Source organism: Phacochoerus africanus, chromosome 9, assembly GCF_016906955.1.
Source record: "Phacochoerus africanus isolate WHEZ1 chromosome 9, ROS_Pafr_v1, whole genome shotgun sequence".
Classification (NCBI taxonomy): Eukaryota; Metazoa; Chordata; class Mammalia; order Artiodactyla; family Suidae; genus Phacochoerus; species Phacochoerus africanus.
The window spans coordinates 27,636,719-27,653,110 of NC_062552.1; the positions used below are offsets into that span (position 1 = coordinate 27,636,719).

Genomic DNA, 16,392 nt, shown 5'->3' on the forward strand with positions numbered 1-16,392 from the left:
TAAAATAAAGAAATACATATGCAACAAGCACCTGCTGTACAGCACAGGGAACTCCACTCAATCCTCTGTAATAACCTATATGGAGAAAGAATGTGAAACGGAACAGGTATATATATATGTGTACAACTGATTCACTTCGCTGCACACCTGAAACTAACACAACTTTGTAAATAAATATACGCCAAAAAAAAAAAAAAACTTTTTAAGTGAAAAAAAAGTGGAGTTATTTCCTGTGAGAGCCACTCTCCTTTTGAGCTCAGATGGTGAGTTCAGTTTAGGCAAATGAAAAGAACCAAAATGTTAGCTTATCGAGATAAACAATCTATTTCTATTGTTTTTTTTTTTTTTTGTCAAAATGTAAGCAAAGTCTGGATTAAGAAAGCATTATTTGGTGGGAAAAAACTCGTAATGGTAAACTGATGTTTTCATTGCTTTTGGGGGTCCTCATTGGTAAAGTCAGAAAACAGATCATCTCTGCAGACAAATGCTCTGCACTTTGAAAACAAGTGCCATCACACAGTTTATGAAATATCAAAGTCAAAAAGAACATTGTCCTGAGAGGGAAATAAAGACTAGCAGGGGACTTGAAAGGGAGTTAGCCACTTGCTGTCCTCTGTTAGTGTCTACATATAAAGGAAGCAAGAGCAAAAAGCCTGGGGTGAAACAAGAAAACAAGCATGTTACAATAACAAGGTGAAGAGGCAGAGATTCTGCTGTCACAGAGAACCTCACATTGCTTAACTTCAATTTAAAGGGTTACTTGAATGCATGGCCTTATGGAAATTTAATGATATGTTATGGTTCATCTGAATTTGTCAGTTGGCCCCAAGCTGCGATAATCAACTTTTCAATGTCAGATTCATTTACTCCTCGAAGAATCCTGAAATAGCCGTTCTCTCCCCATGACTTGCCCCAGGAATTGGCAGCAATCTGCAGAAAAACAAAAAATGAGAAAAGCTGAGTATCATACTTGGATATTTTTAAACCCAGCCTTTAAAATAACAGGGGACTCGGAGTTCCCGTTGTGGCTCAGTGGGTTAAGAACCCACTGAGGATGTGGGTTTGATCCCTGGCCTTGCTCAGTGGGTTAAGGATCCAGTGTTGCTGTGAGAGTTGTACTGTAGGTCACAGATGAGACTCCGATCCTGCATTGCTATGGCTGTGGAGTAAGCTGGCAGCTGCGGCTTTGATCTGACCCCTAGCCTGGGAAATTCCATACGTCACAAGTACAGCCCTAAAAATAAAAATAAAATAAAATAAAATAAAATAGAGAGTTCCTGTCATGGCTCAGCAGAAATGAATCTGACTAGTAACCACAAGGACACAGGTTTGATCCCTGGCCCTGTTCAGTGGGCTAAGGATCCAGCATTGCTGTGAGCTGTGGTGTAAGTTGCAGATGCAGCTTGGATCTGGCGTTGCTGTGGCTGTGGCATAGGCCAGTGTCTACAGCTCCAATTTGACCCATAGTCTGGGAACCTCCATATGCCTTGGATGTGGCCCTAAAAAAATAAATAAAATAAATAAAATAAAATAAAATTACAGGGTACTCATATGTAGTCTATATATGCCTTTGAGTTATTATAGATTGTAATTATTAAGGACCTAAATCTTTTCTAAATAAGGACAAAATAGTTCTATTATTCATAAATTACATGCACACACATGTATACTCATGTTCACACTAACCAGAATTGGTGGATCCCACAGAGCACAGTGGTAACATATGCATGGGGGTTTGATCTTCTGCATCAAAAGATGACACAAAAGCTACACTATAGACTTTTTGCTGAGTGATTGATCCGGCGCCAAGCATGGGAGGATCCAAGATAAACAATATCCTGTGTTCAGAGAGCACATGGTCTCACAAAGGACAAGCACCGTAAGGTGAGTACTAAGGGAGAAATACTTGCAAGATACTGCTGAGGTCAGTAGAGGGGCATCTCACTTATCTGAATGGTTCAGGAAAGTTGTCACATAGGAAGTGCCACCTGAGATGCATATTAAAGCCTAAGAGTAAATTAACCAGATAAAAACAGGAGGAGAGGAGAGTCAGGTGAAGGGGAACAGTAAAAACATAAATATTAAAGCATAAAGCAGCACGAAACAGTGAAATGAAACAGAACTGTTGTCATTGGATAATAAAGCCGAAGTGGGTCGTCGTGTATGAGGCTAGAAGGAGAGGAAAGGAAATCCAGACTGAGAAAATAATGGTCAAAATGATAAGTTGTTGAGTTGCTTCCAGCAGGAGAGCAAGTGGATGAGTTTATATTTTGATTACATTATTCTATATGAACTGAGATGGATGATTTTAAAAGGAAAAGGAGAAAATGGCAGGAAAGTCAGCAGCTCTTTGCAGGAAACTGCCATTTTGCCCTGTGGCTTTAGCAAAGCTATATTGTAACTAAACTTAAACCAGACACCCCTGTGCTCTCATCATCCTGGCCCAAGCAAACTTCAAATCTTTTGATCGCAAAATGACTTGCCTGTTCTTTCCATAGGTCAAAGAAGTAGAAATGAAGAAAAGAAATTAACAGATCACCAGATCTCTTCCCTAACTTCCCCTTCGGTAATCTCGGAAACAAACTGTGTGAACAGTGTGAACAGGACAGCATCTAAAGAAAGGTCCCAAGGCGTGGACCAGCCTGCAGGCAGTGGGCCATGTCAATGACTTTGACCTTCTATCAGCCAAGTTGACTTCCCCTTTTCCCTCCACAGCTTTCATGGCCGAGAAGAATCTTTAGAGCTGCTTTTGTGGGGACACAAATCCATCTTCTCCACACATTGTTGGCTTTCTGATGAAAGCAACTTTCTTTTCCACCTTTATTTCCAGGCTCTCAATTCTGTTCCATGAATCTATTTGTCTGTTTTTATGTCAGTACCATACTGTTTTAATTACTATAAAATTATGGTAGAGCTTGAAATCAGGAAATGTAATGCTTTCTGCTTTGTTCTTCCTTCGAAAGATTGCTTTGGCTACATGGGGCCTTTTTTAATTCCCGTATACATTTTAGGATTTTTTTTTCCTACTTGTGTAAAAAATGCCATTAGAATCTTGATAGGAATTGCATTGAATCTATCGATTTTTTTTGGTAGTATTGAAATTTTAACAATATCAATTCTTCCCATTCACGACCACAGGATACCTTTCCATTTGTTTGTGACTTTTTTGATATCTTTCATCGTGTCTTGCAGTTTTCAGAATACAGATTGTTCACCTCCTTGGTTAAGTTTATTTCCAAGTATTTTTTTTTAATGCCATTGTATATAGGATTGTTTTCTTTACTTCTTTTTCAGATAATCTGTTGTTAGTGTGTACAAATGCTACTGATTTTTTTGTATGTTAGTTTTGTGTCCTGTAATTTTACTGAATTAATTTATTTGAGCCAATTTGGGGGTGAAGTCTTTAGGATTTTCTAAACAGGTATAACTTGGAGATATTGCAGGTTCAGTTCCAGACTACTGCAATAAAATAATTATTAAAATAAAGCGAGTCACATGAATTTTTTTTGGTTCCCCACTGCATATAAAATTATGTTTACACTATACTGTAGTCTATTAAGTGTGCAACGGCATTGTCTGAAAAAATATCATACCTTAGTTAAGAATACTTTGCTGCTAAAAAATGCTAACCATCACCTTATTAACTGCTTATTCAGCAAGTTGAAATATTTTTGCTGATAGAGGGTTTAAAATATTGCGATCATTACCAAAAAGTAACACGGAGATACAAAGAGGGAAAATGACGTTGGGAAAATAGTGCTGACAGACTATTCAATCCAAGGTTGCCACAAATCTTCAATTTGTGTAAAAAAAAAAATTCTCAAATTACAGTAAAGCAGAAGTGCAATGAAACATGATATACAAATATATTACGTCAGGTAATATGCAAGTAGAGACAATGTTTCTGATGGCTTTTGTTTCCTTTTCTTGCCAGATGTCTCTGGAAAGAATTTCGAGGGATACATTAAAAAGGGAGTGGTAAGAATGAAAATCTTTGTCTTGTTTCTCATCTTAGAGGAAAAGTTTACAACCCTTCACCATTAAGTGTAATGTTAGTTGTGAGGTTCATTCCTTTATACTTAATTTAAGAGTTTTTATCACGAACAGATTAAAATTTTGCCAAATGCTTTCCCTACATCTATTAAGATTACTATGTGATTTTTCTTTCATTCTATTAATATGAAGTATCACATTGAGGTTTGTGTATATTGAACCATCCTTCCAAAAATCACATGTGACCTGGTGAATGATAGTTTAAATATGCTGCTGAATTCGATTTGCTAATAATAAAATGCTATTTTAATTACTGTAGCTTTGTATAAAGTCTTGATATCTGGTAGCACACGTTCTCCAAATTTGTACTTCTGTTTTTTTTTTTTTTCCCTTTTCTTTTTATGGCTGCATCTGCAGCTTATAGAAGTTCCTGGGCTCAGGGTCTAATTGGAGCTGCAACTATGACCTATGCCATAGCCATGGCAACACTGGATCCAAGCCACATCTGTGACATATGTTGCAGCTTGCGGCAACGTCAGATTCTTAACACACTGAGGGAGGCCAGGGATCAAACCTGCATCCTCACAGAGACAATATCAGGTCCTTAACCTGCTAAGCCATAGTGGGAACTTCCTGGAGTTTTTTTGTTTGTTTGTTTGTTTTTTAATGTTTTTAAACCACGGCTGGTCAAATCTGTGGATGGGGAACCAGCAGATAGGGAGGGATGACTGTATAGAGACTGACAATGGGATGGTTTTCCAAAGAAGATAAGCCTTTTCTTCTCCTAGACAAAAATGATGAGGGACTAATTCCCTCAATTTAGTCAAGAACTGAGTAGGGGCAGGGATAGAGAAAAATTCGGATTAAGCTCAGTCTATACCTGGTTTCAAAGATTTTGAGGGCTATATGTATCATGTGTGTTGTAGGTTCTCTTAATGGGCCTCCTACCCCGGATTTGGCAATGCTATAGAAGGTTTCGCTCTGCCTTTCCATCACCCCAACCTTAGCTGCTCACACTTCTCTAGCATTCATTGGAAGAAATGGCTCTGGGTTTGAGGTTCCTCTAAATTCCAACCCAGGTAGCTTCTTTCTCCTAGAAGCCTCTTTGCTTATTGAAAGTTCAATCCTCAGCTTCTGCTCAAACCTATCAAATGCTCCCAGAACAGAATCAGTTCTTTAGTTTCTTTAAAAACATAGGTGTGGGGAATTAATTGGGTTTTTTTTCTATTTATTTAGTGGAGTTTATGGCTTGCTGCTCTTTCATACATTTTACTCAGTAGCAGAAGTCATTTGCTTTTGTCATAATTTACAGAATTATAGGCCTATTTGTAAATATTTTGAAACACTCATATACAATTGTGGGGAAATTAAACTTCCCTAAACTTCTCAAGGGTCTTGCAAAAGCAAACAAACAAACAAACAAAAACCTGGTCTCCTGACACACAAAAAGTATATATGATTAAAAAGATAGGGAATTTGATTTTACTTCTTCCAGAGATATTTTATCATCATATACCATGAGCATCTGTAGCCACTTGTCTAGTTAACCAATCTGATCCCAAAGGATAATTAAAATTTCTCTTATTTCCCTAAGAGGGGCCGAAGGGACTGGACAAGGTCCTAAACGTAGTATTATAAACACTCCAGGATGCCCAGAGGGCTGGGACATTAACTTCCTGGGTATTTACATGTTAAAGGGGATTAAGCCAGGCTTTTGGAGGTTGTCTGGTATTTACAGGGCCTTTGGAGAGACACTTATATGCCTATGATTTAGAGTAAGAACACAGGACATTTTCCATCTCAACATAATGGAATAATTTTTTCTCTCCTTCCAGGAAAAGAAAAGATGGTCTGTTTCTCTCCTGTATGTAGAAAATTCATCATTCTCTGTCCCTCTTTAATGGGTTGTAGACTGATTCCCACATGGGAAAATTCCATTGCCTCTTAACACCCCACCTGCAAGACTAAGGTGTGTGGACCTTGCTGTGACATCTGCCTGTTGACCTGGCTGTGAGTACCAATTAAGAAGCCGTTTCTTCTGACTCAAATGCATTCATGCAAGTGGGATAATATCTCAGACCCTTCAGCACTCTTGACAGTACAATAATATTAAAGATTTACTATTTTAATGAAATCAATATTGTTTCATACAATGAAACTATTTCAGTGATTTGACTAATTTTTCCTGAATGCATAGATTAGTGTTATTCATTTACTCATTCAACAAATCCTGTTTATATTTCCATTATGTACCAGTCACTTTGCTTTGCTTTTTGGACACATTGAAAAATACGACAAATGTGATGCTGGCCCAAGATGAGCATCATGTTTAGTGGAAGAAAAAGTCAACCAAAGTATGTAGTTTAATCTAATATGCTAAATTTTCAGTGAGATTCTTATATTCCTGCTTATTACATTAAACAATTTATCTAAAAGTGTCTCAGCAGAAAGAAATCCTGCCCCATGCCCGTGAAATAGTTACTTTTGAAAAAATTCTATAAGTAGTAAGTTCAGAATTGGGAGTTATTATGACAAAAGCAGTTTAAAAGTGTAGTATGGATGCACGTGTTAAATATATGAGAATGAGTTAGTGATGAAATCAGTGTGTCTGTGTGTGTCTGTCTGTGTGTCTGTGTGTGCCTGTGTATTCCGCCCATGGGGCTCTAGGGTGAAAATGATGAAACTGAGGGTGAGAGGGTCACAGAAAGTTTTCTTTTACACTTTGATTCCTACTCATTCAACAAGTTATTATTAGGTGTGCTATACTAGGTACTGTTGGAAGTGAATATATTAGTCAAAGAACTTGTTTTTCATCTCTAAATATTACATTATTAGGAAACTGAATAACAGTTTAAATTCATTTAATAAAAAATCCATACAGAAACTTAATTGTACATATTAAAATAATATATTCTCTTTCACATGTTATAAATATCAACAATTGAACACGTGTTAATTATTGGCTACCTCAAGCTTTATTTTAATAAGGAAATGATATTTAAGAAAGCTCAGTTTAAATACAAAGAAGCAGCATTATATTCAAAAGCATAACACCTCTATAGATCAACATGACAAATACAAGTGGTGACCTCATACTTGGGTGATTGACTTTTGTCAGCACCTTGTGGAGATATCTAATCAACAAGAGTTACTCGAATGAGTACAAGCCTTAATATTTAGTATTTTATAAGATATGCTCTCTAATGCATACATTTGAATACAAATTCTATGATGAATATCATTACCTAATTTCTGGGGGGAAAAAAAAGGCATATGATCTACGGACCTAGGATAATTCATCAGTTTATTGTAGTCAACCAAATACTTGAGGCAATATGTTCCAATCTTCTTCAGACAATTTCTTACAAATAACTTTCTATTATTTTTTAGACTGAATATTGGCTCTCAGTAAAGAAACGTGTACTTTATAATTGGCAAAAAATGTTACTATATAGATGATACTAACATTACAAAAGCATGATCCGTAGCAAAAATGTAAGAATAGAAAGTTGCTTGGCATATATGAGAGAACTCAAAACAATTTTTTTTTTGTCTTTTTGTCTTTTCTAGGGCTGCTCCTGTGGTATATGGAGGTTCCCAGGCTAGGGGTCTAATAGGAGCTGTAGCCGCCAGCCTATGCCAGAGCCACAGCAACCTAAATCTGAGCCACATCTGTGATCTACACCACAGCTCATGACAATGCTGGATCCTTAACCCACTGAGCGAGGCCAGGGATCGAACCCACAACCTCATAGTTCCTAGTCGGATTTGTTAACCACTGAGCCACGATAGGAACTCCTCAAACCATTTCTTTCATTTTATTATAGATGATAATAGAACAAAAGTTTTTCTGTTGATTCTCATTTTGAAAAAAAATTATGGCTTCTCCTTTTACAATGTGAAATAAGTGAACTTGAAAACTATTACTATAACATAAATGATTCTAACGGATTTTCTGCTGGAGAAAATACGATATTACAAACAATATTTCAGGGACTTAGGATATGATTAAATAATACAAAACAGGGGGTAGAGACCCAGATGATTCTGAAATACTCACTTCACAGTAGAAATTCAATTGGAAAGCCTTACATACCCAAAACTTTTCCTTCCGCCCCTGTGCTCCTTTCAGTGTGCCCCATCTGAAAATAATAGAAGAAAATATTGGCACAGTTAAAAATGCTCGAGTTGCATCTTGATAAAATGCAAATTATTTGTTAGAATTATATCTTTTCCTGGAGTTCCCATTGTGACTCAGCGGAAACGAATCTTACTAGCATCCATGAGGACGCAGGTTCAATCCCTAGCCTCACTCAGTGGGTTAAGGATCCAGTGTTGCAGTTAGATGTGGTGTAGGTCACAGAGGTGGCTCAGATTTAGCATTGCTGTGGCTGTGATGTAGGCTGGCAGCTATGGCTCTGACTCAACCCCTAGCCTGAGAACTTCCATATGCCATGGGTACAGCCCTTAAAAGACAAAAAAAAAAAAAAAGAATTATATCTTTTCTGTTTCCCTTTGCCTCACCCTGTTTTATTATGAAACTGTCATCACCGCCTAAAGATATGTGCAAGTATTGTTTTCTTTTTAACCATAACATCATTTACTTGTTCAGAATATACTCATCTACGTCCAAATGGCTAGAAACTTGTTGACCAAAGGATATAAGTCCCAGGTTATCTGGGATACAGAGCTTGTAAAGAATTTAAAGATGTTTCCTGTCCTTACATCTCACATTCTGAAACTCTGCCCTACATGGGCAAATTAAAAATCTCCACGACTACTGATCAAAATCATAGTGTAAATAAAGATAGTTATCATAGGAAACAACATTTATGTAGAGATCTTCATATGCACATATTATTTCATAAAGTGGCTATATGCCTAATGTGGAAATGATCAATATACATGTACCTATGGAAATCAAACCATCTCAATGTAGCAGGTAACCATTAAAAAAAGTCCAAACTTATAATACTTCATTTTTCCCCCTGACTAAACCCAATGATGTAGATGTTACTAACAAGCTCTATTTACCAATGAAATAACAGTATTTGTTCCAGATCACAGAGTAAGAGATGCTGAGCCAGGCCTCCAAACCCCACGTTCTCCTTAAGGTGTTAAATTGCTTCTCCTACAAATATACAGTCTCCAAATGCAAGGTGTCTTGAATGGCATCAGTTCTATGTGCAGAAAACATATCAACTGCTATGTTCATGCACTTTGATGAATTCTGAGAAAATAATTCTGCCCATATCTATCCAGCCCTAATACCCCAAATCTCAACACCAGAGTGGTATGCCTCTACATAACAAACATCTAAAGAAGAGATACAAATTTGTTGTTCAAACATTTTCAATATGTCCATTTTCCAGAAAGCTTGTTTTTTTTTAAATTATAGTTGATTTACAGTTTTGTGCCAATTTCTGCTGTACAGCCCAGTGACACCTTCATACATATATATACGTTATTTTTCTCATACTCTCTTCCACCAAGTTCTACCCCAAGAGATTGGATATAGTTCCTTGTGTTGTAGGATACAGAATAGAAGGCTGGCACCATAACAGAGTTATGTTGCCTAGAGATGACAGGTTTAAGGTGAGGATCTTAGGGCATTCAAGAAAACGTATTAATGCATTGGGAAACTTGGTGCAAGAGTGAGGGGGAAAAAGTGATTTGGGAGTTAGGAAACACTAAAGAACAATTCTTTATTTTGTCCCTGATTCTTTATTATTGCCCTGATTGCCATGTTTTTTGAGTTCCCTGCTGCACAGAGGAGTAGGCTGGAACATTTTAATGTTTCAAATATCCTGGGTGCTTTAATGTCTAAGTTCAAACTGGTCCATTTTCAAAATCTTTTTGCAGTGTTATAATTGCACTTACATCCTTATAACTTTTCTAGAAATGCTACCACCATTGAAAAAAAGTTACCAATCACACTGTGTGCCCCCAAAATCTTCAAAGCTCATTATGTATTACAAGCAATAGATCATGACACCTGGAGTTGCTCATTTTCTAGTCATCATGGCTATCATGACAATTTCGGGATACCTGTATTTCTCAGTCAAACTGACTGCTAGTTCCTTTAGCTATTTCCACAAAATACAAGACTAACTCAGAAGACTCTAAGGAACCATTTGACACTCCAAAATAATATAGGCAGGAGAAGTTCCCCTAATCTGAGATCCCACCATACATGGAGAGAAGTTGAGATAAATCCTGCTTAAGCTACCAAGGAAGAACTTCCAATCAAGAAAGAGGTATCTGGACACAACAAGCTTGATCCAGTAAGTAAGCCTTTGTCAAAAGAGAGGATTGGGAGGATTGGAATGCCTCTCGTGGGCTCGGCAGGTTAAAAACTGATATAGTGTCCACGTGGATGTGGGTTTGATCCCTGGCCACTCAGTGGGTCAAGGATCCGGTGTTGCCATGAGCTGTGGTGTAGGTTGCAGACACAGCTCAGATCTGGCATTGCTGTGGCTGTAGGCTGGCAGTTGCTGTGATGTAGGCTGGCAGTTGTAGCTCCAATTTGACCCCTAGCCTGGGAACTTCCATGTGTTGCAGGTGCGGCCTTAAAAAGCAAAACAAACAAACAAACAAAAAAAGTATTGCTATTTATTTTAACTTTAAGATACAATATTTCAAGTACCAGTCATTTCTAACCCAAGGAGAGAATGTAAGTTATTATAAATAACAAGTTATTATAAATATTCTCACAATGGGCAGAAAAGTTAATCTCCTTCAAATAAAAGTGAGAGATGAAAAGAAAAGTAGGGCTGCTGAAGCTGCTAGTTTCAGAGGCTTGGGTGCTTGTGAAAACAATTATAAACAAAATATGTTAACCTTTATGCAAAATTTAGTTGGAAAGAAAATATCACACCTCACCACAGAAGCTACTGTATAGTCCCCTATGTTACAGCCTCTGTGTCAAAGGACAGGCAAGGTTCATCCATCACAGACTCTAAGGTTTGCACTGTGACCTTCAGCTAACTTTTCTTTCCTCTGTCTTTCCTAAGATGATAATCAAATCTCCCATAAAGCTGCAAAGAAGTGTGGTAGAAAAACAGATGAGTCAATCTTTTTGTTTTAATATCCCACGCTCTAAACAAGTGAGAAAATCACTTGATTCCAGGTTATTTCCCACTGGTATCATGGTACATTTATGTAATGAAAACCTTTATCTAACAAAGATAAAGCTTAACTAGTACAAATCAGGAAGACTATTTATACTATTCATTTATAGAAGAGAGATCTTCTATATTTGACCTATGATTCCCTTCATGTGTTTCCCCAATATATAATAATGATAATATAATGAAATATAATTATATGTGTTATATACTGTATATTATGTGTATAATATATAATGTGCTTTCCTGAATTGTGGTATTCGACTTTTACCATGGTACCCACAGGCTGAAAATTTTAGAAATAAGCTTATTTTTTCACGAATATCATCTCGTAGACATCAGGTGTCTTTGTGTCTCTCGTTCGTATTTGCTCATTCGTATTTGTCTCTCGTTGGTATTCACGCTTGATACTCTTCTTTCCATCCCTTATCCCTCCTCGATTTGAGGACTAGTCACAAGCATTTGTTTAGATGGACCAGAGCTTTGACACTCCTCTGCCAAGACTGCTTCCTTAACCTTGTTCATCTAAAACCACTGTACCACAGGTTTATAAACTGGAGAGACCTTAATGGTGGCTTGTTTTACCTCAAGGGATTCAACGTCATATGAACTTGCACTGTTCTTTCCATTATTTTCTACCTGGTTAAATTAAATTTTTTCCACTATTTGCTCAGTGACTCCTGGGAAAATTCTGGTATTGAAAAATCAGGGAACTTCATAGTCCATGGACCACATTCCCTGGGGATGCCTGAGGACCGATAACTCCCACACTGAGCCTATGGACACAGCTCTCACTTCAAGCACATGAGCATTTGAGCCTCTCCTTCCGGATTCATCTTATATCCTCGTTTTCAGGTAGTTCTGGAATACTACTCTTTTACAAAATATTTCTTGGAGAGACCATACATTCTGCAGAGTAAAGCATTAAAGAATGATGTAAGATATTGTACGGCTAAGGTTATGGCTATCTTTATGCATATTCATTTTTAAAAAGATATTGTTCTTTTCAGATAACTGTGCTAAACAATTGTAGACTTCTTAAAACCCTATTTTGAGCTCTGTCGAGACAGTAAAATCATTGGAACTGAATAAGTACTTCGTATAAGATTAAAAATTTTTTTTCCTCTCCCTTGGTTTTGTTTGATTTTGCCATTGAGGTCCATAGATCCAGTGGTGATCATATTAGAAATGGTAAGTAAGAAAAAATTGAATATACAACTTTTTTAAAGTAATATTTATATTCACATAAATAATCACTTTGGAAAACAAAAGCACAGAATCTCTAGTATATCACTTGTGTATTCATCTTTTTTCATGTGCCAACTTGTTTAGTACAAAGAAAATACTTCTTTTGCCTTCAAAAAGTTGATAATCTCATGGGAGTGACATTGGAAAATGAAAAACAAACAAGTATAAAAATAATTTGAGAAGTTCCCATTGTGACTCAGTGGAAATAAATCTGATTAGGGTCCATGAGGACTCAGGTTCAATCCCTGGTCTCACTCAGTGGGTCAAGGATCCAGCGATACCACGAGCTGTGGTGTAGGTCCAGATGTGGCTCGGATCTGTCATTGCTGTGGCCGTGGTGTAGGCCAGCAGCTATAACGCCGATTCGACCCCTAGCCTGGGAACTTCCATATACTATGGGTTTGGCTCTAAAAAGACAAAAATAATAATGATAATTTAAATTCTATAATTGCTACTTTTATAAAATCATGTTTTACAATTTTTCTATGGGTTGCACATGAGGAAATTAACCAGGAGGGTCAAGATGACTCCTTTCACAGAGTTGAGTAGAAATTCTTCTGGAATTGGAAACAGGAGTGTAGAATTTGAGGTACAATAAGGGCAAAGTCACAAGAGAGCCTTGGAAACCTCCTCTCAGCCTATTCTTAGAGCAGCACTTGGTCCAGTATGGCTGGAGCGATGGCAACGGCCAGAAATAAAGTTAGAGAAGCAGATTTGGCTCTGCTCAGAAAGAGCACTCGAGGCTACCAAGCTTGGTATTTACAAAGTTGTGACAGTCATCCAACCATGGGATGTAACCTGATCCAGAGAGTTTTTCACAGGGACCACTCTGGTGCTAGCACGGGGGAAATTTCCAGGGAGAGACGATTGAAAGCTTAAGATGAATGTTGTCTGTTTTCATTAAAGCAAGACATGATGACCCTCTGAATAAGAAGGAAAGCCCTCTAAAGCAAATGCTGCTCATTCTCACAACCGCTGTGTCGCCAACCTAGAAAAGCGATGTAGGCAGCCCTCCACAGATATTTTTGAGCAAGTACACTGGCAATAGTAATGAACAAGAAGGCACAGACTTGAGAGCTTTTTTGGAGATAAAGAGGATGGCATTTATTGGCTAATTTATATTGATGGAAAGGGAGAAGGAGTCAAGGTCAACTGCGGGATTTCAAGGTTAAATGAGTAGAGAGGGACATCAAATGCAGCGAATGTTGAGACATGCCTCACCCTGCGCAGAGATGTGTTCCTGATGACCAGGTGGACTGATCACTGCCTAAGTGTAAGTACAGAGTTAATTCGTCTTCTTTTGCATTCTCTCTACTAATAGTGGTCCTGCATATTAACCTTTGAATTCATGGCTTTTCAGGGTTTCTGTCTGACAGGTAAAACACTGAAAGAACCAAGGAAAGCTGATTACTAAAAATAATAATGAGGGAGTTCTCTTTGTGGCTCAGCAGATAACACACCCAACTAGGATACATGAGGATGTGGGTTCGATCCCTGGCCTCACTCAGTGGGTTAAGGATCCAGCATTGCCGAGAGCTGTGATGAAGGTTGCAGACATGGCTGGGATACTGTGTTTCTGTGGCTGTGGTGTAGGCAGGCACCTGTAGCTCTGATTTGACCCCTAACCTGGAAACTTCCATATGCTGTGGGTGTGGCCCTAAAAAAATAAAAGGCAAAAAAAAAATAATAATAATGAAAAAGACTCTCTGCCGAGTCAGGAGCTTTTCTGTGATAAGAACAATTATTATTTTAGCTCACATGTCAAGATCACATGGATGAGGAGTCAAATTTTTTAAAGCATATCTCACATTCAGCTAAGGATCTGGAGTTACAACAAGAAAAGAAAGTTTTATTTTATATTGATAGTAGGTATGTTAATACTATAGACATGTAGATCAAAATGTCTCAATGCTTCTGATGATTTGCTACTTCTGGGGCCCCAGTATGTGCCTGATAGACTGACAAGAATTCAAACTCGTTTTCTAGGCAGAGCAGTTCTGTGCTAGTGGACAGCGAGCCAGACAGATAAAAAGCAAAGTTTCTAAAGAGTGGACATGTGAAAAATTTTATGATAGAACAGGAAATTTTGGAGGAAAACAGGGAACAAATACATAAGAGAACCTGATATGGAACTCCAACCCTTCTTATTAAGGAAATGAAAGTCAGATAGGATATGAGTATAAAGAATACATCAGATGAGCGTTAGGTCAATAATAATGATATGACTACACTGGATATAGGATTTCACTTTTAAAAGTGAGACTGTAGATAGACTATTAGGTCCCCTTCGCACAAAGATTTGAAAGATAACTTCATCAAAAGCGAAGCAATGATATGCAGGCTTGTGTTGTCTTAGGAATGTTCTGGCGAAGACAGTAATTTCATTTAAAAAAATACTCAGGCTAAGTGAGCATAGCAGTGTTGAAGAGGATGGAGAACTATCACAGGGTACTAATCAACGACAGATCAGAGACGAATGAAAATAGACTACATGGGAAAGCAAAATGAAATGAAGCTTTCCCCATCCCCCTTCATTTTCTACTGAAAAACCATGTACATCAAAACAGAGTTCACGGAATCCAAGACTGGGTACTTTTATTGATATACGCTGCCAAGAAGCTGCAGATTTTATCACCGCTTGAAGAAGATGACTATTAATGAAAGATCATTTTCTGGTAGAAACATGTCAGAGAAGATTTTGTGTATTGTGTGCCCCTCATATTAATTAATCATTGAAACAATACAATTTATTGAGTTCTGATGTATTTTTTTTTTAGGGCCCCACCCATGGCATATGGAGGTTCCCAGGCTAGGGGTCGAATCAGAGCTGTTATTACCAGCCTACACCAGAGCCACAGCAATGCCAGATCCAAGATGCACCTGCGACCTTCACCACAGCTCACGGCAACATTGGATCCTTAACCTGCTAAGTGAGGTCAGGGATCAAACCCACAAGCTCATGGATCCTAGTCAGGTTCATTTCTGCTGCACCATGACGGGAACTCCAGTTCTGGTATATTTCTTACACTACCCTATCCTAATATTTCAGGAAGCAAGAAGATTTCTAAGTATACTGTCACATTTAATTTGACCTATAAAATGGATTATGGAGGAAATTGATGACAAAAGTGTAGACAGTTTATGCTCTGGTCAGAATGATTTGCTGTAAAACTGGGAATTATTCCTCTGCCTTGACTATACCAATAGACTCTGTGTTTAGATGTTCACACCATGTAAGATGTACTGGGGGGAGAGAGACTGCAGGGCCAATATTATCCATCATCATCAATGATATTTAATTAAGTGTGTCTAATGAAGATACAGTTTGAGGGTAAACTTTAGTCTTATGATTTTAGGAATAGAAATGGCTTTCTATTTTCTTATAAAATCTTAGCACTGAAAGGAGACTTCAGGAGTTGGAGTAGATGACTCACAGGCTAAATCTGGCCCGCAGCCTGTTTTTGTAAATAACATTTCATGGAACCATCAGGCTCATTCATTTACATGTTTTCTTTGTCTAGATACAGCAGAGTTGAGATCATACAGCCTCTAAAATTAAGCTGACACTAATCCAATATCTTTGTCTCACAGATAAGGCAAATGAGGCCCAAAGAGGTTAGGTAACATTTTAAAATTAGGTGGTAAGTGGCCAAACTGCAACTAGTGTCTAAGGAGCAATTAACACAAGCGATGAAAAGTAGGACCAGGAGAAGGAGGAAATGGATGGAATCATTAAGAGCTGTGAAGAGGACAGAGGTGGTGGTCCTGGAGTAATTTGTAAACGATACCAAGAGGAGAGGGCATACTTGAGTGAAGAACAAGAAATAATGCCCGGAGCCACGTCTCGTGAATTCCTGGAGGAAACACGGAAAGTCTGGCAGAGGAAGAACTCTCGGCAGCCACAGAAAGAGAAAGCTCATGATGGTGAGCAAGATGGACTAAAAGGCAAATATCATCTGATACCATTTATGTGTGAAAGCTGATAAAATATGATACAAAAGAACTTATTTATAAAACAGAAACA

At 37.8% G+C, this 16,392-nt stretch overlaps 1 protein-coding gene across 1 annotated transcript in view; it reads right to left on the bottom strand.

Annotated features, from left to right (window-relative positions):
- Positions 1 to 302: 302 nt before the first annotated feature.
- TINAG (tubulointerstitial nephritis antigen) overlaps positions 303 to 16,392 on the bottom strand; it is a 74,847-nt gene continuing 58,757 nt past the window's right edge. The window contains exons 10-11 of the mRNA XM_047797206.1: positions 8,090 to 8,135; positions 303 to 930 (exon numbers count right to left, since the gene is read on the bottom strand). Of these exons, the coding sequence (XP_047653162.1) occupies positions 796 to 930; positions 8,090 to 8,135 (181 nt within the window). The 3' untranslated portion in view covers positions 303 to 795. The remainder of the gene's footprint in view (positions 931 to 8,089; positions 8,136 to 16,392) is intronic.